This window comes from Elephantulus edwardii, unplaced genomic scaffold (genome assembly GCF_000299155.1).
Source record: "Elephantulus edwardii isolate Elephantulus edwardi_28Jun2011 unplaced genomic scaffold, EleEdw1.0 scaffold00141, whole genome shotgun sequence".
Classification (NCBI taxonomy): domain Eukaryota; kingdom Metazoa; phylum Chordata; class Mammalia; order Macroscelidea; family Macroscelididae; genus Elephantulus; species Elephantulus edwardii.
In genome coordinates, this window is record NW_006399891.1 from 7,598,519 (window position 1) to 7,623,142 (window position 24,624).

The window sequence follows — 24,624 nt, forward strand, 5'->3', positions numbered from 1 at the left end:
CAGTACTCTAGAGAGGTCCCTGACAACAGACTTTCCCAAAGCAATTTGTCTTTTGATTTCCTGGCTGCTGGTACTAAGAGTGTTGATTGTGGAACCAAGCAAGCTGAAGCTGTTAACAATCTCAATCTCTTCACCATCTATCATGATGCTGCCAATTGGCCCAGTGGTGAAAATCTTTGTTTTCCTGATGTTGAGCTTCAATCCTTGACCTTCTGCAGCAAATGCCTCAGGTCCTCCTTAGTTTAGGCAAGCAAGGTTGTATCATCTGCATAATGCAGGGTTTTGATGAGTCTTCCTCCAATCCTGATTCCACATTCCTCCTCATAGAGCCAGCCTCACAGATGATCTGTTCTGAGTATATATTGAAAAGGTATGGAGACAGAACACAACCCTAGCATACACCCTTCCCCATTTTGACCCATGCTTTGTTTCCTTGCTCTGTTCTGATGACTGCTTCTTGGTCCAAGTATAGGTTTTGCATAAGCACAACCAAGTGTTCTGGGATAGAGTTTTTGCAAATGTTCTTTATCAGAGTGAGGAAATTATCCTATTTTAGTATGCTGAGGGAGCTCTTGTGGTCTAGTGTGAAGGAATTGAGCTATGAACCCAAAGTCATGTGGTTTGAATCTGCCAGCTGCTCTGTGGGAGAAAAATGGGCAGTCAACTTCTATCTGATTTAGTCTCTGAAACTTGCTGCAGAGTCAGATATGATTGGGTCTCACAACCTGATGGTTCAGAACAACTTGTTTACTGAGAGATTTTGATGGTGTTAGATTTCACCAGGTGCTTTTTCTGAATATGATTTTTCTTCTCCAGCTTATTGATATAATGATTTGTATTCATTGATTTGTGAATGTTGAAGTAGCCTTGCGTATCTTGGATAAATACAAGTTAGTGTTGTATTGATTGTGGTGTATAGTTCTTTTCATACATTGTTGGATTCGAGTTGTAGAAGCAGCAAGCATGCTACCATCTGGGGTTAAAATGTTCAAGGCAGGAGGAGAAATAAACACAAAAATCTATGGCAGGAATGAATGCACTAAGGTCAGAGAGGAGGGACAGAGAGCCAAGAGATTCAAGACAAATCCAGAGGAATAGGCTTCAGTGGCCTTCTAGGGCCTGGCCTGATGAGGGTGTGGGTTTGACTTTCAAAGCAACGGAAGAAATAAAAAAAAACAAACCCAAAACCCCAAAAGAGCAATGGAACCTCTGGAGTGTTAAGTGCCCAAGGCCACTTTGTGGAGAATGGGTAGTAAAGGAAACAAGAGTGACACACAAAGATTGGTTACGAGTCTACTACATTTACCAGAGAGAGAACAGAGGACTGGACTTCTAGTTATGGGAGTGGAGATAAGGAGAAACATATGGGTCTAAGGTATAATTCTTTTTTTTTATATTATTAATTTTAATGGAAATTTACAGAGACTTTGGATTTCCATTCATTCATTGTTGCACTTTTCTCCCTGCCCACCCCCCCCCACCTCAGTTCGTTCTTCTCTTTGAAAAGTCAAAGAAAAATTCTTTCATTGTTTTACAATCCCTCCCCCCAGGTCCACTCCACTATGCAGCCTTCGTTCTGGACTCCCATCATTACAATAATACCTAATCACATATCCCTTTTAAACAGTTTTCTCTCTTATCTGTTTCAATGCAGTATACATTATTTATCCCATCTTTCTCAGTCTCCCTTAACCCCAATCAGTCCTGTTTTACAACAGTGGCACCATGCAGTATTTGTCCTTTTGTGACTGAGGTATTTCACTCAGTATAATGTCCTCCAGGGTCACCCATTTTGAATAATATTGCATGAGTTCCTTGTTTTTCAAAGCAGCGTAGTATTCCATTGTGTGGCTATACCACAGCTTCTCTATCCATTCGTTTGTTGATGGGCACTTAGATTGTTTCCAACTCCTTGCTATTGTGAACAAAGCCGTGATAAACATGGGTGTGCATATATCTGCTTAGATGTCAGTTATGGTCTCTTTGGGGTATATTCCCAGTAGTGGAACTGCTGGGTCAAATGGTATCTCTATTTGAAACTTTTTGAGAAAGCGCCATACAGTGGTTGCACCATTTTACACTCCCATCAACAGTGAATAAGGGTTCCAGTTTCTCCACAACCTCACCAGCATTTGATGTTTGCTGTTCTGTTAAATTTTGCTATTCTTACTGGGGTGAGATGATATCTCATAGTTGTTTTGATTTGCATCTCTCATAGAGCTAGGGATTTTGAACATTTCTTCATGTGCTTGTTGGCCATCTGAACGTCTTCTTTGGTGAAGTGTCTGTTCATATTTTTCAATTGGATTGTTTGCCTTTATCTTATTGTGGTGCAAGGTATGATTCTGAAGGTGAAGCCCACAGGCTTGCTGATGAATTGGATGTGAGAGGTGCAGAAAAGATGGATTTTGGGTTTCAGCATCTGGGTTGATGGTACTCTCATTCAGAGACAGGAAAAATAAGGAAGAAGAAACTTTGGGGGGAAATAGTCATCTGCTAAGTCTTGGCCATGAGGTGAATACTAATTGTCCAAGTGGTGATGTTAACAGGGAAGTTGGGGAAAAGAATTTCCAGGGAGTTCTCAGGGCTGGAGACCAACACTGAGGAATTCTTGGAGTGGAAATGGCATTTAAAAACTCGGCAGTTTGCCTGCCTAGGAAAGGCACTGCTGGTATATCCTGGAGGGTGTTAGGCTACCTTTAAGAGCACCTGCATGGTAACGTTGTTATCTAAAAATCCTGAAGTTGGTTCCCTCACTAGTTTTACTGGTTTTCAAATAAAGACACAAGAGGAGAATGACCAACAGCATCTTTATTCCCGCTAACAGCATCTTTAATTAAATATAGATCAAAATAGAATTGGTGAAGAGAAGCCAAAGAACATGTAGAAGATTGAGTTAAGAGGTGCCAACAGTTTGACTGAGAAGTTGTCCAGCTTGCATCCCTCCAGCCTGCTGCTCATCCCAGCACTGTGGGGCTGTGGACACGTCCAAGTCAATGAACTATTGACTCCTTCTGCTTTCAGTGGTGCCAGAGACATAATACTACCATAGTGACACGTCGGGTAATCCAAAAAAGAGCAGTTAAAACTCATACTTGGAATGTAAAACCAAGGCTTTCAAAGCATATGGCCATCAGGGATGCATGGCTTCTCATACTGACTGTGCAGAGCTGTGGAATCAGCACTTAGCCTCGTGTTGCCTTGTCAGCTGAGTTTGTCTTGTCCACTGAGGACTTGAGAAGAGAGGCAGGATGACGAAAGGCCCCAGATAGAAGAGTCAGATGAAGGTAAGCATAGCGGATAGACCGAAAGAGGGGGACACAAAAATCTACACAAAAATCCATCAATATCTGAATGTGCAGTCCTTGTAGAAGCAGAACCCTCATAAGATTGGGGGCGGGGGATGTCGGGTGAACTGGGACAGGAAAAGTGTCCTTCAGGGAATTTTCTGCTGGGTCAAAAGGCTTCTCAAGGCAGGTGAGAAGTCTAGTGGTGGGTGTAGTTGCCCATCCGCAGCAGCCCTTGGCGCACAGCGTGCTCTTCCCGGTGGGCCTTGAGGGCCCTCTGGCGATCAGCCTCGGTGGGGAAGGTGTCGAGGTGGGGGCCCACCTGTGGACAGAAGGAAGAGGTCAGTGAGAAAGAGTCCGGTGCGGAAGTCATTCATGGCTTCTCCCCTTTATCCTTAGCCCTCCCCTCATGTCCATCTTGGCATAATTATAAAATATTGAGAGGCTCGAATGTTGCATTCCATTAACTGTAAAATGCTAACTAACCACATCGGCATTTTGATCTTTATTCCCCCAGGGCAATGCAGGATGGAACAAACACGTATGTCTTAAGGAAACTGCAACCAGGGTGCTTCTTAGAGGCAAGGATGGGAAAATGTTGCCTCACATACTTTGGGCACGTTGTTAAGGGAACCCAGTGCTTGGAAAAAGACATCATGCTGGGAAAAGTGGAGGCTTAGTGAAGGAAAGGAAGATCCTCAATGAGACAGACTGGCTTAGGGGCTATAAAAATGGGTTCGAGCATATCAGAGATGATGAGGATGGCACAGGACAGGGCAAGATTCAGTTCCATTATTCATTCATTATCTGTTGTCGTGTGCCACTGAGTTGGAACTAATCCATAAGTGACTCCAATTTTAGAGGCATTCAGAGGTAGTAAATCACATGGAGGAGATTACCCATCTTTCTCCCACGGAGCAGCTGGTGGATTTGAACCATGTGCCTTCAGGTTGACAGTGCAGCTCCTTACCACTAAGTCACCAGAGCTCCCTAGGGTTGCTATGAATAGCAATAAACTCAGCAGACCCTAACAACAGCACCAAATGAAAGATGGAGAGTCAGAGAAAGAGAAGACCCTCAACAAGGCGGACCGACACAGTGACTGTAACTACGGGTTTGCACAGATCCCATCTTAAGGATGGTGCAGATAAAGGGCAAGGCTCAGATCTGTTGTTCATCGGGTTGTTGTGAGTTGTAGTCAATTGAACAGCACCTAATAGCAACAAGAACCTCCTCATCCCATGGCCACACAAACTTGTTATTCCATAGTCACACAAAATTGTGTCTGGGTTAGGGTCTGCTTCCTGCCCACCCCATTTCACCCACTGTATTCCCTTCAGACTGAGGCTCACCACCTCGGCCTCACGTGGCCTCACACTTCTTGCACGGACTGTCTGTCCTTTCACTGGCCCTCGATTTTGTCCCCTCTCTTAGTCCTTTCACAGCTCTTACTTTAACTGCCCAAGATCAGGCTTCAACGGACTGGAGTTTAGATTCTTGCTCTGCCTTGTGGCTGTGCACTCTGGGAAAGTCCGTTTGTCTTTTTTTAATTTAATTTTATTATTTTATTATTTTTGGTGTGTGTACTGTCAAATCCAATCTGACTGGTACAGGAGGAGATTGTCCCTCCTTTACTGGTGGATTTGAACCACACACCTCTGGGGTTGCAGTTCAGCTTCTTGCCAGTAGGCCACCAGAGCTCCCTCCAATTGTCTTTCTGAGCTTCCTTTAGGGTGCTGTATCTGCTCCTGAGCCCGCCCAGGACCCTTGGCTACTGAGTACACAACGGGATTGGATTGTTGTGACCCACTGGTTTTCATTGGTTGAGTTCTTGGAATTCGATCATGCTATGGATTGGGAGAAGGATAGGGAATCTCCTCTCGTGCTATTAACTGCCTCTGAAAACGCATCGGAGGGTCAGCTATGGGTTGGTTCCAATGGTACACAACAACCCCTTAAAATATATGTCAACTTGATCTCAGTTGTTATGTGCCCTGGAGGTAACTACAACTCATAGCTACCCTATGCACAACAGCTCTGAACCCTGACCTCTCTTGAGCCCTTTTCACTGTCTCTGACTACCTGTCCCCATTGCCACAGTCACTGTGTCCATGCATCTCATCCAAGGTCTTCCTCTCCTGCATTGCCCCTCCATCCTTCCAAACATGATGTCCTTCTGCAAGAACTGGTCCCTCCTGGCAACATGCCCTAAATATGTGAGATGGAGTTTAAAAAATCCTTGCCTCCAAAAAGCAGCCTGGTTTCACTTTCCCGGGCAGACCCAGAAGTCCACAGAATTGCAGTAATCATTGTTGTAAATCCCAACCTGTATGGTGCTAAGGAGGGAGCTCTGGTGGCTTAGTGGTAAGGAATTGCACTGTCAACCCAAAGGCAGAATGGACTCAAAGGTGACCCTCCACTGGCTTGTTCAGAGGCTGGAACAGCACAGAAAGAGATGGCCCATCTTCTTCCTACAAAGCAGGAGACGGATTAGAACTGTCTGTCTTACAGTTGGCAGTGCAACTCCATCCCCATTAGACCACCAGAGCTCCCCTCCCCACTACTGTTCTAATTGTCTCTTCTTTTTTTTTTATATCACTTTCCACAGTATCTTTATTTCAATCTTTTCATACACAACCAGTGAGCACCACATTTTGTCCAGTTTTAAAATGGCAGTTATGTTGTTGTAATGTATCACTGAGTCAAAATCAACTCATAGCTGACTCTCTAGGGGGTTTTCAGAGGCAGTTAATCACACAGGAGTTGACTGCCATCTTTCTCCCATGGGAGTAGCTGGTAGGTTTGAACTACGGTCTTTGGGTTGGCATTGTAATTCCACACCACCAAGCCACCAGAGGAAAATTTTTAAATTGAAAAAATTTTTTAAAAATTAAGATTATGGCATCTAAGGTAAAATTTATTATTTTAACTGTTTTATTGTATAAATATATGTGTTTGTTTACTAACATTTTTGTAAGTATAATAATAACATTGTAATAAAAACATTGTAAAAAAGGGTTTTGCAAAAAATTCATAAAAACAGAGAAAAATCTTCCATCAACAGATTCTTTCAATCCAAAGAAGAGAAACAAAAGAGGGCTATTTTAATCATTTTGAAGTGCCCAATTCAGCAGCATTTAGCACATGCACAGAGCTGTACAGTATCACCATTGCCTGGTTGCAGAACTTTCCCCCACTCCACATGGAAATTGAAGCATCATCTTTCATACTTGGCACATGTAGCTAGCTAGGTGAGGCTATTCCTTGGAAAGGGACATCATAGTTGCAAAGATAGAGGGCCAGTGAAGGAGAGGAAGACCCCTAACGAGATGGACTGACACTGTGACTTCAGTAATGGAGTCTAGTGTCTCAGAGATAGAGAAGATGGCACAGGATAGGGCCAGTTTCAGGGTGACTGTTCATAGGGTCACTATCAGTCAAACTCGACTCGACTCGACAGCACCTAACAACAACAACAACAACATCCTGGACCTATGAACAGCCAGTGCTTATTTTCTGCCTCTGACCTGTCACTGATAGCCTCTAGTCTGCTTTCCGTCTCTCTGGATTTGTCTATTCCAGACTTTTCACATAAATGGGATCATACAATATTTGTCCTTTTGTTTCTGGTTTCTCTAATTTCATATAACCTTGTTAAGGTCTATCCATGTTGTAGCATGTATGAGCATGTCATTCTTTTTTATGGCTAAAAGCAGCCCATTGTATGGATGTGCCATGGTTCGATTCATCATTCATCTGTTGATGGGTATATAGATTGTTTCCATCTTTTGGCCATTCTAAATAATGTTGCTGTGAGCATTTGTGTACAAGTTTTTATGTGGACAAAAGTTTTCACTTCTCTCTGATACACATTTAAGGGTGGAATTGATGACACAACTGTGCTCGCCAAAACTAAGGAGGACCTGAGACATTTACTACAGAAGGTCAAGGACTGCAGCCTTCAATATGGCTTGAAGCTCAACATCAAGAAAACAAAGATTTTCACCACTGGACCAAGTGGGAGCATCATGATAGATGGTGAAGAGATTAAGATTGTAAACAGCTTCAGCTTGCTTGGCTCCACAATCAGCATTCTTGGTACTTTCAGCCAAGAAATCAAAAGACTAATTGCACTGGGGGATATCTGCTGTCAAAAACCTCTCCAGAGTACTGAGGAGCAACAGTGTCAGTCTAGAGACTAAAGTGTGCCTGATCCAAGGCATGATCTTTGTAATTATCTGCTATATGAATCAGACAGGCTGAACAATGACTAAGGATGACAGAAGAAGAATTGATGCCTTTGAGTTGTGGTGTTGGAGAAGAGTATTGAATATACCATGGACTGCTAAGAGAACAAACAGGGTCGTCCTGGAGAAGGTGAGACCAGGCTATTTGCTCCTTGGAGACTAGGATTTTGAGGCTCTGTCTGACATACTTTGGGCATGTTGCCTAGAGGGACCACTCTACTTGGAGAGGGACATCATGCTTGGGAGAGTGGAGGGGCACAGGATAGGAAGACCCTGGATGAGATGGATTAACTCAGTGACAGGGGTAATGGGAATGGGTGTATCAGAGACAATGAGATTGACTCATGATAGAGAAGGGTTCAGAGCTGTTGTACATAAGGTCGCGATGAGTCACAGGCGATTGATTCAATGGCATGTACCAACAACAACAACCACAATGACTTAACCCTCTGTTTAACTTTCTGGAGAATATACTGTCTTTTAAGAGAGGGTGTACTTAGAGCAGTGCCTATAACTGGCCCCTGCTTTTATCTGCAACAGCAGGTCTCTGCCTAGTTGGTAGGGAGTTGCAGTGTTAACCAAAGGCTGCACCTCCCTGGCGATCTGAACTCACCAGCAGCTACTTGAGAAAAAGAGGGACAATCTTGACTTGATGGAAATGAACTGCAGATGGTATTTTTAGCTTCCTAAAAACTTTCTCTTCTAGAAAACCCCTTCTTGAAGCGGGAAAGAAGGGCCCTGAAAGTGCTGTCCACATGGGGATGAGCCAGGAAAGGGCAGAGCTGGGCTGCCTGGGTGTCTGAGCACCGTACTCCCCATGCTGCCCAGCCCATTGCCAGGAAAGAGGGGTGAAGATAAACTGCTGAGCACACGCGGGAGCCACTGTGGAATGGAATCTAAGAGCTAATGCTCATCCTTAAAATGTGAGCAAACATCCCACCAAGTTGCCTGTCCTGGTGCCTGGCAGGTCTCCTTTGTAGGGAAGATAACCTAGCTCCCCTCTTGCCCTGTGCAAGCCAGCGGGGTGGGTGGTGGTGCCTGGTGGTGGACAAGTGACCCCAATAGCATCAGAGCCAGGATTCAAGGAAGCACCACCTCGAGCATGGGGAACTGGGAAATGTTCAATGAGCCCTGAGAAGACAGGAAGGAAACAGAAATACAGCAATGGTAGTTAATTATATAAAAGATAATGCAGATGCATGGTTGTATAAAACACAAGACACATGAATGAAACACAACATATGTGAATTATATATAAAACACAAAGTATAGGTTGTTGTTGTTAAGTGCCGTCTAGTCGTTTGCGACTCATAGCCACCCTATGTACAATAGCCCTAAACCCTGCTCTATCCTGTGCCAATCGCATTGCCTCTGACACACCATCCCGATTACCCCAGTCACTGAATCAATCCATCTCATAGAGGGTCTTCCCCTCCTGCGCTGTCCCTCTACCCTACCAAGCATGATGTCCCTCTCCAAAGACCTGTCTCTCCTTACAACATGTCCAAAGTATGTCAGACAAAGCCCCAGAATCCTTGCCTCCAAGGAGTAGCCTGCTTTAACCCTCTCTAGGATGAATCTGTTTGTTTTCTTGTCAGTCCATGGTACATTCAATACTCTTCTCCAGCACCACAGCTCAAAGGCATCAATTCTCCTTCTATCCTCCCTAGTCATTGTCCAACTCTCTGATGCATAACAAGTGATTGCAAAGACCATGGCCTGTATCAGGCAGACCTTAGTCTCCAGAGAGACACCATTGCTCTTGAGTACTTTAGAGAGGTCCCTAACCGTAGACTTTCCCATCACAATAAGTTTTTTTTATTTCCTGGCTGCTGGTGCCAAGAGTGTTGACCATACCAAAAAAAAAAAAAAAAGAAGATGACAACGAAAGCACCATATTACTCCTTTCAAAGAATGATGGAGATGGGGGTGGGGGTGGGGTGGGCGGGGAGAAAAGTGCAACAATGAATGAATGGAAATCCACAATCTCAGGAAATGTTCATTGAAATTAATTAATTAATAATAAAAAGAATGATGGAGAAAGACTGAATGAGTGGAAGCATCTTCAGTTAGAATTTTAAGCATCAGTTTTCCACCATTTCTTCTCATATATAATGCTAATTGGTAAAATCCCATCCCATCTTATGGTGTCCTCCCTGACTGCTATATGATCCTCCTTCAAGTGTGAGAAAATATGACCCATTAACTGAATGCAATATCCCCCTAAAATGGTATTTTTCTTCTTCAGATAAACTGAGAGGCACCAGGTAAAAAGAGATATTGTTGTTGTTGTTATGTGCCGTTGAGTGAAAAGGGATACACTTGCTTATTTATACACCATCCATTCATACATTCTTTCATCATTCATTCATTGATGCCCATTCTGTGCCAGGCACTGAAGATACCGAAGCAGACAAGAGAGCTGGGCTCTAACCTCATGGAGCGTTTAATTCTAGGAGGAGAATAAACATGGACAATGAATATAGTTATCTCATTATGAGTGTCAGCGAAGATGGGGGAGCACAGTGAGGAGAAACAGAAAGGTCAATCCTTGCAGAGTCAGGGGCCTCCTGAGGTTCAAGAGACGGTTCCAGGCTGGCTTGAGGGAGGGCAGGTACAGGTAGCGGCCTGTGGGCCGTGGGGCCCACGGAGCTCAGGTATCTGACAGGATGTGGCGGCCTGAGGTGAGGCAGGAGGGTCTTGAGCATTTGGCAGACAACACCAAAGGCTGTGCCGTGTCCTTGGGATAAAGCAAGACCTGTGCCCTGGGACTCCTACAAGGTCTTTATCAAGAATCCAGACCAGAGTTGCCTATCTGGGGGTGGTTCACCCACAGCACACTGCAGGCGGCCTTTGGCGACACAAGGTGAGGAGGAGGAAACAGAAAGGGGGGGAAAGTGTTGAAAGGAACCAGAGGGATGCAAGGGGGAGCGTGTATAACAGCATCTCTGTGTCCGGTGGCCCCCTGCCCCCACCCGGGGTGAGTCCATGGGCCTTCAGCAGGGCTCAGTGCTCTCTGGTGGCCTAGACCGGCAGGAGTTGTGCTGTAACACACATGCAACACCTCTCTAGACATTCAAAACCACCAGCAGCATCTCAGGAGAAAGATGGGCAACAGCCTCCCATGCGATTCATAGCCCCACAAACCCGTGTTAGTTGTTCTGACTTGATGATAATGTGAGTGGCCAGGCTGTGGTACCTGAAGGGAGGAACTGGGTAACACTTCCTCTGAGGCCAATAAGAGAGCTGATGGAGCTTGGGTCCCTCCAGGCTCGACATCTCGCCTGGGTCATCGGCTGCTTTGCCCAGCCCTAGGAGACCTCAGGCCACTCTCAAGTCTGAAGTCTGCTTAGTGTCACTGTGACCCACACAGGCTTGCCGACCTCAACTTGGAGGAGTGGACATAATGTCAGGGAACACGAAGCCCCCATACAACATGACTTGGACATTGGTCAACATCTTACAGATGAGGAAACTGAGGCCTGGAGCTGAGTTAGGGTCATAGTTGGCCCCCAGGGAATTAATTGATGTCAGAGAAACTCTGATTTCGTCTCCTAACTGGTGGGCTCTAGTTTCTGTATTCTCTCCAGAACATTCCATCACCGCTGCAGCTCATGCTGTGTCATGGGCTCTCCCTGCTTCCGCCATGGAGGTGACATCAGAAGCAGAGGGACAGGAGCATATGGTCTCAGCTGCTCTTGACTCCTGCAGCCTCATGTGGATTCTAGCTGAGCTGACTTTCAGAGGGTTTGCAGAGGTTGAGTTTTCAGAAATGCATCGACCACCTTTCTTCCAAGGAGCCTCTGGGTGGGCTCAAGCCTCCAGCAGTTACAGGCACATCTGCACCAACTAGGGCTTTCAGAAGCTCATTAGAAAACAGCAAAAAGCAAACGGTGTTGAGTAGCTTTAGTGGTCATCTTGGGATGCAAGATTTGGTCTTGTTTTCTGCAGGCAATAAGATCTTTTGGAGGATCTCGGAAATCCTGTGGAAAAGTTATGAACTCTCTACTCGGGGAAAAGCCAAACTAAAACAAAGCGAAACAACAAACCCCACCTATCTTTACATACAAAGCAGCACTTGTGGCTCCAGAGTTTCTGTAGCCTTTTGTTTGCCCCTCTGTGGACTTTCTGGGGTGCGTATCAGGATCCGTGGGGCTTGTGTGAACCAGACAGTGACAGCCTCAGTCCATAGCTGAGTTCCCCAGGCCAGGGTCAGGCAGTGTGCTCTTAACCTGAGACCTATCTAGGCCGAGAGCTCCCAGGGCCGCACCCCAGGGCTAAATACCTGGTGTTCACTCGCTCTGACCAGTCAGACCATGATCTTGTTCTCCAGCTGCATGAAAATTTCCCAGTGGGTTCACTAAAGTTATTGAAAAAGGAGAAACCCCTACACATGGTGCAGAAAGAAAACAGTCCCCAGAAAGCTGTGAGGGCACACCTCCTGGATGGATGTGCACACTGTGACACACCTTTCTAGCATCTGCGGTTCTCTGAAGGCAGCTAGAGAAACTCAGTGAAGCTGGTCGATCCAGGACCTCCTGGTGACCCCAGCTGACTCGGATGCTCAGCCAGGCTCAGGCTTCCGCATTCAGATGTGTGACAGTTCTGTCCCTGGTGGCCAGTTACCACGGATTCTTAACAAGACAGTAGAGCTGTGAGTTCCCTGCCTTCTCCTCACATCTCTCCTTGGCCCCTAGGTCACAACCTGCGCTGTCCAGCATCTAAAAAAGAAAAGGGGGCTGATGTTGATGTGATGGTGCTGAGGGCAGGTGGTGGCCTCAGTGGTGGGTGGTGCTGAGGTGGGAGGTTCTGCTTTGGATGATGACGGTGGGGTGATAAAAGTGGGTGGGGCTAGGTGTGGGGGTGGGAAGCTTGTCAGCTCATCCCGGAAGAATAAGGATGAGGGAGGTGGGACCAGAGTTGCCAGAGAGACAATGGTGTGAGCAGAGGAGAAAGGGAACTTTGAGACTAGATGTGAAGACTAAAGGGATGCTTCATGGCTAGGTTCAGTGTGCACTTTGAATGGCTGGTTTACAGGATCGGACCCCATAGACTGGGTCTCTAGGAAGAGCGGAAGTCGGGCTATTCCCCATTATCCCTAAGCAGAAAACAGAAGGCCTAGTAGCTGGAGGGAGAGGAGGCCTCGGCAAAATACTTCCTAGAGGCTCAGGACTGGAACCTTCAACCCCGGCTGTCAACACAATAAAAGTGGGCCTGCTACCTGCCGTAGTTGTGCACTACTTTCCGCTGCAATCATCCCTGACGTGGAAGGTGCCGTTTTACTTCTGTTTTGCAGATGGGGAAGTGGAGACTCACAGAGGTTAAGTCCCTTGACTAAAGTCATACCACTGGAAGCCAGGGCTCTAGGCCCAGAGCTCTTAATCACCACGTGGCATTGTCCTCTCACAACTGCTTGTGGCAAGGGCTGCGTGAAAGTCCCTGCTGGGGCAGCTGTGGTTCCACATCCCACCCGCACTCTCTCTCCTCCTAAAATAGCGGCACAGGCAGAGATGAGGGTCCTTGTTACACGTCAGGAGTCGAGCCTTCACCCCATGTGTGGTCACGACCACATGGACCCCTGGAGCCAAAAGATGAAGAGCTCTGGAGCAAGGAATTCCTTCTGAGATGCTTCTAAATTAAGCCATCTGCGGTCTGTCTCCGCCTGGAGCTAAGAAATTGTAACAGCTTTGGCAGGAGACAGCTTTGCTGAATGGAGCTCTGAGCCGCTCCGAGGTCATTGCAGGTAAATAAGAGGCAAGTGCTGCAGCCTGCCAGCCGCCCAGGGCTCAGGGCAGTGTGGCTTCACCCCAGGTGTCGAGGGCACTGGCCCCGTGTGCATGGGACATTCGTGTCACATTGCAAAGAAAGGACGGAACACTTCTGCTGTGTAATACTCTGGGGATGCATCAAAGACAGACCAGGGCCGTGCTTAACAGGACTGTGTAGTGTGGAAAAACCCCCACCATCCAAGGGGCTGGAGGTCTCTCTAGGAAGGATGAGGGAGTGAGCCGAGGGAAGAGAAATTGGCAGAGGGCTCCAGGCAGCAGGGGTCAGCCAGGGCCGTGAGCTGGGGAGAACTGAGAAAATAAGGAGAAATGAAACCAAGCCAGTATGGCTCAAGGCAGTGAGACCACATCTTAGAAGAAATCTGCCCTCAATTTCCCTTCCAGTTCCCGCGACTCTTGATGTCGGGTGGCTCCACGTGTGTTGGGACAGAACTGTGCTACTTCAAGTTTCAAATGGCCAATGTTTTAGAAGAGCACCAGGTCTTTCCTCCTACTTCCCCTTAGCCTAGAAGCTCTGCTAAAACCTGTTCAGCAACCACAAGCTTTTGACGGCAGGAAGATGGTGACTACACTTGAGATGCCCTGGCTGGGAATTGAACCCAGTTCTCCTGCAAGGAAGGTGAGAATGCTACCACTAAACCACTAATCTTCAATGCCTGTGAACTTTATTTTCTCTGGTGTCACAGTAATCTGTCCATGTTAGATCCTTTGGTATTTGTTGAACTTTTACTCTGAATGCATACTTGAAAAATCGGACCTACTTTCAACAGAAGATGCATTTGGAGAATGAAGCAGTGCCGTCATACAGAGACCACCACATGGTCTGGGGTAGAAGGTAAGGTGTGGCCACCGTTCTTTCTGTTTTCTAGCCACTGTTTCACCCAGTAAACACCTGTGAGCATCTTCTATGCGCCAGACATTATCCAAGGTACCAGAACAGTGAGAATGGAAGCCTCTGCTCTTAGGACCAGGAAACTAGTAACAAGAATAGAATTATAAAACAGACATGGAGAGTCATGCCAAGCCGAAGGCAGAATCTGGAGATAGGAAGACAAAGTCCATGGAATATCAAGGCTTGCTGGAAGTCACCAGAAACTAGGATAGTTTTTCATTCTTGCCTAGAACTTCTGTGAAAGCCGGGCCCTGCCGGCACGTTGGAGAGCTCCGGTGACCTAGCGAGGAAGCTGCTGCGTTGTCAATGCAAATGTCGAGTCCATCAGCTGCTCTGCAGCAGAAAGAAGGTCGTGCTCCTTCTGTGCAATGTACAGCTTCTTGAAAGCCCTCTGGAGTGTCAGCTGTGCGTCAGTTCTGACTTGATGGCAATGAGTCTGAATGCTGACACCTTGATTTCAGACTTCTTGTTTCCAGAACTGGGAAGGAAGAGTCTATGCTGCTCTAAACAGAAATAAAATTAGGATAAATACGTACATGCAATTACACAACTTGATTTCATTATTATTGTGCTATATACTATAAAAGTAGTATTAGGTTCCATAAGAGTTTATAATACGGGGTGGGGGGGTGGTGGAGGAACCAAACCAACAGGCAAAGAGCTTATAATGCCGAGAAGCAAATGTGTACTTCGAGGCCAGAGAACTCTGTGCAGAGACTCAGAAGGTGGCAGAGGACAGTGGTGATCGGGTTCTACAGCTACAGAAAAACGGGCAGGAGGAACGGACAGACAACCCACAGAAGGAAAACCCCGATAACCAACAAGCACAAGAGGAGATGCTCAAGCGAATGTGTTATCAGAGAATAGCAAATAAAATAAATCATCGTTTCATACCCTGTGGATGGGTAATAATAATAACAACAACAATCATCATCATCTGAGATCAGAAATGGAACCACACACACTACTAGCGGCTCAGTTAATTGGGGCAGACACTTTGAGAGGGATTGGCACGAGCTGCAAAGACTGGAATTCCGTGCTCCCTGTGAACCAGCGGAGTCAGGCTGCTAAGCCAAAGCCTGCGCCTCTCAGGTGGTTCAAATCCCCCAGCAGCTCTAAAGCAGAAAGATGGGTCATCTCCTTTCATGCACTTACAGCCCCCAACACCCAGTGGAGGGTGAGCTGTGAGCCAGTTCTGGCTTGACAGCAATGAATGAGTGAATGGAGAACCAATGAGGACATTTTAGACGCATGCCCTCTGACAGGTGTCTACAAGAATCCTTATTGATCACAGTGTGGTGCTGGGTGACTTTAAACCTGATCCGGCTCAGCAACCCCATGTGACAGAGCAGAACTGCCCACAGGGTTTTCCACATTGTCATCTTCGTGGAAGCAGAGGGCCAGGCCTTTCGCCTGTGGAGCCAAGGAGGGGGAGTGAACTGTCAACCTTTCAGTTAGTAGTTGAGTGCTTAACCATTGCACCACTAGGATAGTACAAACTGGACACAACCGTATGCCCATCAATAAGAAGCTGGGTAAACAGAGGTGGGTAAATTCATACAAAGAAATGCTCTGCATTTATTCAAATGAATACTCCAGAACTACAACATCCATATTAGTCACATGTGGCTCGTTAAATTTAAATTAGCAGTGGCTTAGGGCGTAGGGAGATGTGGTGCCAACTCAAAGGCAGGAGGTTGAAATTACAGCTGTTCTTTGGGAGAAAGGTGGGCAATTTTTTCCTGTGTGATTTACAGCCTCTGAAAACCTGCTGGAGGGTCAGCTGTGAGTTGGTTCTGACTCGACGGCAGTGAGAGAAAGAGAAAGAAAATGTAATAAAGTAAAAATAAGTTTCTCAGGCACTTTGTAAGAGTTTAATAGCTGTATATGGCTTATCAGCAGTTACTACATTAGCAAGCACAAATGTAGACTATTTCCATCGTCCTAGGGAATTCTACCGGACAGTACAGCTCTAGACCTATTTCAATCAATCAATCAACACGTATAAAAATAAAAAGCAGAGCATTGTGTGAAGAAAATGTTGAAGTTCCAAAATGGAACATAAGTGCCATGTCATTTACATGAGAATTTTAAAACACACAGAACAGTTTCCAGTACTGTGCAAGCCCATGTCTGAATCTAGTTAAACAGTGATATGGAAGGGAAAGGCCGCGCAGGGAAGGCACTGCTGGGACTCCTCGCGGAGGGGCCCAGGCACAGACAGGGAGAAGAGGGAATTTCTGGTTCATCTGTAAGGGCGTGCACCTTCCCCACTCTCAAGCTTTAATATGAAAACACAAACGGTGCTACAGAGAGGTGTCTTAGGGCTAGATGGGGTGCTGAGGGACTGGGTGGAATTGCCTTGCACCCTTCATGCACACACTTTAGGAAAAGTTCTCTTCTGTGAGTTTTACTTATTGGAGATGTGTGTGTAATTTCTTCTGAGTAACGAGTTCTGCTGCCACGTGGAGTTTTACAACCAGAGGTTTTCTGGCTGTGTCCCGACGGCTCCTGTATGTCAGACATAAAACCCCCACCAAACCCACTGCTGTCAGGTGTGCTCCAGCTCCCAGGGACCCTGCAGTGGGTTTCTACTGCAGGGCACCGCCCTTCTTGCTCCCTTCAAGCTGGATTTCAATTGCCAATCTCTCAGTTGGTGGCAATCGATCGTGGGGCGTAGGTTCAACTCAGTACTAAAGAAAAAAAAAATCCAAGACCTACAGGCTCAAACTGGAGGTGACATCTTGGCTATTTCACCCTTGCCTGGTGGCACGATAATTTTTTTTAAATTGGTTTGCTTAAAGTCATTCATACACACTGTGTTTCATTCATGTATACTGTTTTATACAATCACCCATATACTACGGTTTTGTAGAAATGCTCCTGTTCAATGCCTTTTATCACCCGATCTCACCAAGTCCCCACTGCACCTTCACCCTCCCACTCTCACCTGCCCACTGACCTGCTGGCCTAGTGATTCCCGCCCCCCCCCCAACTCCCTCCTTTTCGAACAGTCCTGCTCCTATTTGCTAGCTGCAAAAGCCATATTGTCCTTATGTTCATTTCCCCCAGGTTGCTCCTCCCTTGTCCTGGTTTACAGTGTTCATTGTGTGTTCTCTGCTCTCCCTAACCGCCCTCCCCAGTTACCCTCCTATTATCACAGCAGTGGTCTTATGCAACACTTGTCCTTTTGTGACTAAGTTCTTTCACTCAGCCTGATGGCCTCGCACGTGATGTGTAGCAATTTAAGAATTCATTGTTCTTTAGGGGCACTAGACTTGTACGGGCCTCACTGGTTTGGGTCCATCTGCTGACAAGTCAATGGCATTCTGCTTTCTTTTCTTTCTCTTTCCTTGGGTTCTTCTTCCTTGAGCATGAGGACTTTGTGGCAGGAGGAAAATGCAAACAGCCACAGCGACAGGGTTCGTGACAGTAGGAGTGAGACGGACTTGGCTCAGGGATCCAACATGTGGGTGAAGGTCACAACGGGTCGGAACAAACAAGCCCACTTGTGGGATGTACAATTAACCTTGCCCGGAGGATGTGGTCTCTGTTTATGGTTGCTGAGGGTGGTGGTACTTTTTAAACCTTAAATATACCCAGTGATTGTGGTCTGCAAGGGGACCACACCATAGTTCCTTAACAAGTCATACTAAAAAGTGACTCTTGAGTGAAGAAGGTTGACCCTGCCGGAAAGACCCACCACATGATACCAAGCTGGAAGTGAGAGAACAGAGCTGGAGGTTGAGTTCAACTGCAGGAGTTCAATCCATCATGCGTCAACAGTTGTTGTATTGCTAAGCAATGTTAAGTTGGCGCTGACACACAGTGACACTGTGTACAAACACAATGGAGCAGTGCCCAGTCCTGGGCCTTCCTCACAATTGTTCCTCTTTGAGCTGACTGTACAGCCACTGTGTCAATCTATCTCATGAAAGGTCTTCCTCTTATTCCTCCTACTTTACCAAGCAGGACCTCCAGGTCCCTCCTGATAACATGCTCACAGTGTGTGAGCAGAGCCTCACCAACTTTGTTTCTAAGGAGCATTCTGGCTGCGCTTTGTGCAAGACAGAGTTGTTTTTTCTGCTCACAGCCCAGAGTATACCGAATAGCCTTTGTCAATAATATATCATTCAGAAGCATCAGTTATTCTTTTTTTAATTCCATAGCCATTATCCAGCTTTCATGTGCATATATGGTGACTGAAAACGATGAGTTGTGTGAGATGTACCTTAGTTTTCAAAGTGGCATCTTTGCTTTGGAACACTTTAAAGAAGTCTTTCATAGCACACTTGCCCTATGTAATGTGTTGCTTGATTTTCTTTTGACTGCTGTGGTGTTGGAGAAGAGTGCTGACAACCATGGACTGTCAAAATAACAATGTGTGTTGGAGAGAGTTCAGCCAGTGTTTCTTGGAAACAAAGATGACAAAACTTCGTCTCACGTACTCTCTACATGTTGCTAAGGAGGGTTGTTCCTTGGAGAGGAACATGTAAAGAGAAGAAGACTCTCAATGAGATGGATTGACACAGTGACTGCAGCAAAGAGTGCAAGTGTGTCAGAGACGAAGAGGATGGCACATGATAAGACAGGGTTCAGATCTGCTCTTCAAGGGGTGGCTATGAGTTGTATCCAACAACAACAACAACTTCTATCGGCATTGATTATGGACCCAAGTAAAATGAAATCCTTGATAACTTCAGTCTTTTCTTGTTTCATCATGATGTAGCGGTGTGAGGATTTTATTTTCTTTGTGTTGCAGTCCAATTCACAGCAAAGGTTTCAATCTTTAATAATCTTCACCAATAAATGTTTCAAGTCTTTTATTTCACCAAGCAAAGCTGTATCATCTGCATGTCACGTACTAGTGAATCTTCTGGTGCTGTGTTCTTCAGATAGTCCAGTTTCTAAGATTATTTGTTAAGCATACAGTTTGGATTGATGAAAGAATATCACAACAACACACACATTTCCTGTTTTTTACAACCATTGCAGTATCTCCCTATTTGGTTTGAATATCTGTCTCTTGGTTTAAATAGGTTTCAAATGAGCACAGTGAAATGTTTGAGAATTCCTGTTTCTTACAATGTTATCTACAATTTGTTATTAGCCATACAGTAAAATATATTTGCACAATCAGTAAAACGCAGGTATTCTCTGCTGTCAGCTAAGATTCATCTGACATCAATAATGGTATCCTTTATAGTAAATCCTCTTTGGAATCCAGCTTGGATTTCTGGCAGATTTGTGTCAATGTACTGCTGCCACTATTTTTTAATTATCTTTGGCAAACTTTTATTGCTTGTAAAGTGTATTAACTAATAAACATCGCGTATTGATGATATTTTTGTGTGCCACTGAGTCAGAACCAACCCATAGCTGACCCTCCAGCAGGTTTTCAGAGGCAATTAATTGCCTGGGAGGAGACTTCCCATCCTTTTCCCACTGAGCATCTGGTGGACTCAAACCACGTGCCTTCAGAATTGCAGCGTAACTTCTTGCCACTAGGCCACATAATTTCCATATTCTGTTGACTCACCTTTCTTTGGAATTGGTCTGAATATGAATCTCTTCAAGTTAGTTGGCCAGGTAGTTGTCTTCCTTCTTGGCATAGATGGGTGAGATCCTCCAGTGCTGCAACAATCTGTTTGTTGAAGCATTTCAACTGGTATTATGTCAATTCCTGGAGTCTTGGTTTGTTGTTTGTTTCATTCTTTGTTTGTTTTTCTTTTTTTGCTAATGCTTTTAGTACAGCTTTAACTCAATCCTTTAATATCATCCTAAATAGCTGAACACTGACCAATTCTCTTTGGTACAGTGACTCTGTAATCCTTTGATCTTTTTTTGATGCTTGCAGAATTCTTTAACTCAAGGCTTGAATTTTTCTTCAGTTCCTTCAGCTTGAGAAATGCCAACTTCATTCTTTCCTTTTGATTTTCTAACTCCATGTCTTTGCACATTTCATTTTAATACTTTGTCATCTACAGCTGACCTTTGAAATCTGTTCTTCACTTTTATTTCCCTATCTCTTCTACTAGTTCCATTAATTTCAATCATTCTACATTCAAAAACAAGTTTCAGAGTTTGTTCTGACATCCATTTTGGTCTTTTCTTTCTTTTTAATGATCTTTTACTTTCTTCATGTATGACTTTGACATCATCACCCAATTCCTCTTTTCACTGGTCACTAGTGTTCAATGCATCAACTCTATTCTTGAGAAAGTCTCAATTCAGATGGGGTATAAAGAAGGTCATACTTTGGCTCTTACAGACATCTTTTCATGTTATTCAACTTGAAATTGAATATGAGTAACTGATGTTCTGTTTTGCACTCACCACTTGGCCTTGCTCTGACATTGAGCTTCTCTATTGTAGCCCACAAATGTAGTCAATTTGATTCTTGTATATTACATTTTTTTCCTATAATTATATTTTATTAATTTTCATAAACATTTACAGAGATTTTGGGCTTCCACTCATTCATTGTTGCACTATTCTCTCTACCCTCCTCCCAGGGTGTTCTTGTCCAAATGCCACAGTGTTTGTCAAAGCCAGTTCTGATTAATCTTCTTTGTCAGTGTATCCTTTGCCATTCCCTATCACTCCTCCCTGAGAGAGACTTCACCCTGAGTCATAAGGAAAAGGGGACGGCATATTCTCTTAGCTACTTCCTGCTGAAAAGGGACGCTGTGGGTTTCAGGGTGAAGATCTTCTCTCACTACTCTAAAGGGCCCCTTTAGCAGTTGATTCTTGTATATTACATTTTTGAGGTCCAAATGTATGCATACATACATAGCCACCATCTATGTTGTTGAAAAGAGGTATTCCCAGGAAATAAGTTGTTAGTCTTACAAAATTCCAATTTGTGATCTCTGAAATAATTGTTATCACCAAGGCCATGTTTTCCAACTACTGATCTTTTGTCTTCATTTCCAACGTTAATATTCTACACACCAGTAATTGCCCTACAGATGTTGGTAAAAGTCTTTAATTTCTTACCTATGTGGTGAAAGCTCTGGACATTGAATCTTCATGGACTTTCTTTTTTTAAATTTTATTTTATTAATTTTAATGAACATTTACAGAGGTTGTTGGATTTTCATTCATTCATTGTTGCACTTCCCTCCCTGCCCAGCCCTATACCCTCCCCACCCTCCAGTTCGCTCCTCTCTTTGAAAAGCAAAAGAAAAATTCCTTCTTTGGTATAAAATCCCCCCGCACCTCTCCCACTGCCCCAGGTACACTCCACTATGCAACCTTAATTCTGGACTCTTGTAATAACCATAATACCCTATCATATATTGCTTTTAAATTATTCTTTCCCTCATCTGTTTCAATGCAGTATACATAATTTATCCAGTTTTTCTCAGTCTTACCCCAACCCTAATGTCAGTCCCATTCTACAACAGTGGCACCATGCAGTATTTGTCCTTTTGTGACTGAGGTATTTCACTCAGCATAATGGCCTCCAGGGTCACCCATTTTGAATAATATTGCATGAGTTCCTTGTTTTACAATGCAGCGTAGTATTCCATTGTGTGAATATACCACAGCTTCTCTATCCATTTGTTTGTTGATGGGCACTTAGGTTGTTTCCAACTCCTTGCTATTATGAACAAAGCCGCAATAAACATGGGTGTGCATATATCTGCTTGGATGTCAGTTATGGTCTCTTTGGGGTGTATTCCCAGTATTGGAATTGCTGGCTCAAATGGTATCTCTATTTGCAACTTTTTGAGAAAGCACCACACCTCTTTCCACAGTGGTTGCACCATTTTACACTCCCACCAACAGTGAATAAGGGTTCCAGTTTCTCCACAACCTCACCAGCATTTGTTGCTTGCTCCATGGATCTTCCATTTGGCAAATGACATCAGTACTTTGAGGTTAATATCTCCCTTTTTTGGGACACAGAAGTCTACATGGAGGAGCCTCATAGGACTTGCTCTATGTATTACTTCATTATGTCCTACAAAGGATATAAAATTATAAAATGTATCTCATGGGTGGTGAAAAGAACAAACAGATCGATATGTCTTGGACAATGTGGGGCCAGAATGCTCCCTGGAGGCAAAGATGACAAAGTTTCATCTCACATACTATGGGCATGATGCTAGGAGAGGTGGAGAGTCAGCAAAAGAAAGGAAGACCTTTAGCCAGATGGATTGACGCAGTGACTGCAGCAATGGGCTCAAGTGTATCAGAGATGATGAGGATGGCACAGGATAGGACAGAGTCCAGATCGCTGTGGGTCATATGCGACTTGACAGCATCCAACAACAACAACAATGTAATAAAACTGCAGTGAAACATATGAGAATTTTCTGAGTTTTATGAACTGTTGTGGTAATTACTGAATTCGAGTGGGTGATGTTAATGTGAAAATCTCCAAATTTGTAACCAGCAGATCAGAAAAGCAAGTAGTTCTGAGGATCCCCGAACACCTTCAGAAGACAGAACCCCCAAGTTTATAAACAGCAGATTAGAAATGAAGGCATGATGGGGACCCCAAGCTTGCATCTGGCGTCTGACATTTTGGGCAGAGAGTTAAGTCCCTCTAATTTGTGAGATATGGCCCTAAAGGCGAGAGTAAAAAGGGGTGCTGTACGTGCAGCTGGTTTCAAGGAGAACAGCTAGAATTAGGTGGTGTGTGTCAGAGGCCAGACCAGGAGCTGTCTCACACACCGATGCTGGACCCACTGTCGGCTGAGCTGCTTTCCTGCGGTGCTGCTGGAGTTTAGGCCCAATCTCACTGCCAGGAGCAGCTGGTCCAGCCAACCCTGCAGCCCCCAATCATTATTCACGTGATGGACCCACCACTGGAAGCCAAGCTCCCCCGTGCCAAATCTGTGGACCAAGGAAGCGAGAGAAAGGGTTCAAGAAGGGGGGAGCCAGGTTGTTGTTTTTTTAAAAAAAAAATACAGAAAGAAAAATGTGCCACAGAGCTTAAAAAAAATTGACAGCCACAGAGATTCTAGTTTAGTAATTTTTTAAAAAATGACAACTGCTCAGGTGACAGAGAGATATTTTGCTTTAAAGGATTGAGAGGCTGTCTGCTCTAATGAGACGCACTTGAAAATTATGGATCAGTCCCAGGTCAGTAATTTCTGTCAAGTTTGGGGCAGCTGGAGGTCAGAGGTCCCAGCAGAACACAAATCCTTGTAAGACATCATGGACAAACAGGCTAGACCCTAAGCTCTGATGTAGCAGGTTCGTATTTTAAGTAATTAATGAGTGTAACAATCTCTCCTGAGACATCTGTTCTCCTAAATTGTTATTCTGCTACCAGCTCTAATTTCTCTGAGGTCCAAAAATAGATGGAGCAAGGACACAGGGGCATGACCCTCCCACTGACACGCATGCCGTCTTCCAGGAACATCCACACTCTGACTGGGAAAACAAATTCCTGCTTCTCCCCAAGGCAGGAAGTGGCTCCAAAGTGGAGGCTGCCACAATGGCAGGAAACCCTGGTCAGGTGCGCAGGACAGAGCCAAGGCCTCAGAGAGACAAGAAGGAAACGGAAGCTCAAGATGGTTAAGACGCTGGCCCAAGGCTCACCAGCTACGAGGCTGCGAAGCCAGAACCGGAAATGGGGTCTGTGTGAAGGTGAGGCTCAGGCTGTACGGTTCTGGAGACTTTCTGGGGCAGAAGAAGAGCAAAGCACAGAAAAGGGTAGTCTAGTGCGTGGCTTAGTGGCAAGAAGCTGTGCTGCAATCCTGCAGGCATTCGGTTCAAGGCCATGGTGGAGAAGGATGGGCAATCTCCTCCTGTCTGATTACTGCCTCTGAAAACCCACTGCAGAGTCAGCTATGGGTCAGGTCCGATTCTATAGTACAGGGCAACAACAATGGTAAGGAACTGTGCTGCCAACCCAAAAGCAGGTGGTTCAAATCCACCAGCTGTTCCATGGGAGAAAGGTAATCTCTTCCTGCATGATTTTTAGCCTCTGAAAACACACTGGAGGATCAACTCTGAGTCGATTCCAACTGGGCAGTACATAACAACATAACAACATGCCTTGGAAAGGGAAAGTCCATTTTCTATTTCCCAAAATTCCAGAAATATCTTCAGGATATTCTTAAGGAGTAGCTAAGACTGATCAGCAGCCTTCTTTTAAGAAAGAAAGAAAAATCTAGCAGCTTATTTCCAGAGATTAGCCAAATGACACCCATGCATCACAGGAGAATCTTGCCCAATATAGTGCTAGACAGGACTGAAGAACACACAGAGGCTACAACGGGCTCAAACACACCAGCAATCGTGAAGGCGCAGCGCTAAGCAATGCTCCGCTCCATTGGCCATGGGGCTGGTGTGAACTGGAGCCAATGTGATGTCAGCTAACAGCATATCAGTGTTGTTGTTGTTATGTGCCATTGAGTCGTTTCCGACTCATAGCGACCCTATGCACAACA

General features: G+C 45.1%; 1 protein-coding gene across 1 annotated transcript in view; it reads right to left on the reverse strand.

Moving 5' to 3' along the window:
* Positions 1–3,486: 3,486 nt before the first annotated feature.
* LOC102863953 (chromosome unknown open reading frame, human C9orf171) overlaps positions 3,487–24,624 on the reverse strand; it is a 185,470-nt gene continuing 164,332 nt past the window's right edge. The window contains exon 6 of the mRNA XM_006894438.1: positions 3,487–3,609. Within this exon, the coding sequence (XP_006894500.1) occupies positions 3,487–3,609 (123 nt within the window). The remainder of the gene's footprint in view (positions 3,610–24,624) is intronic.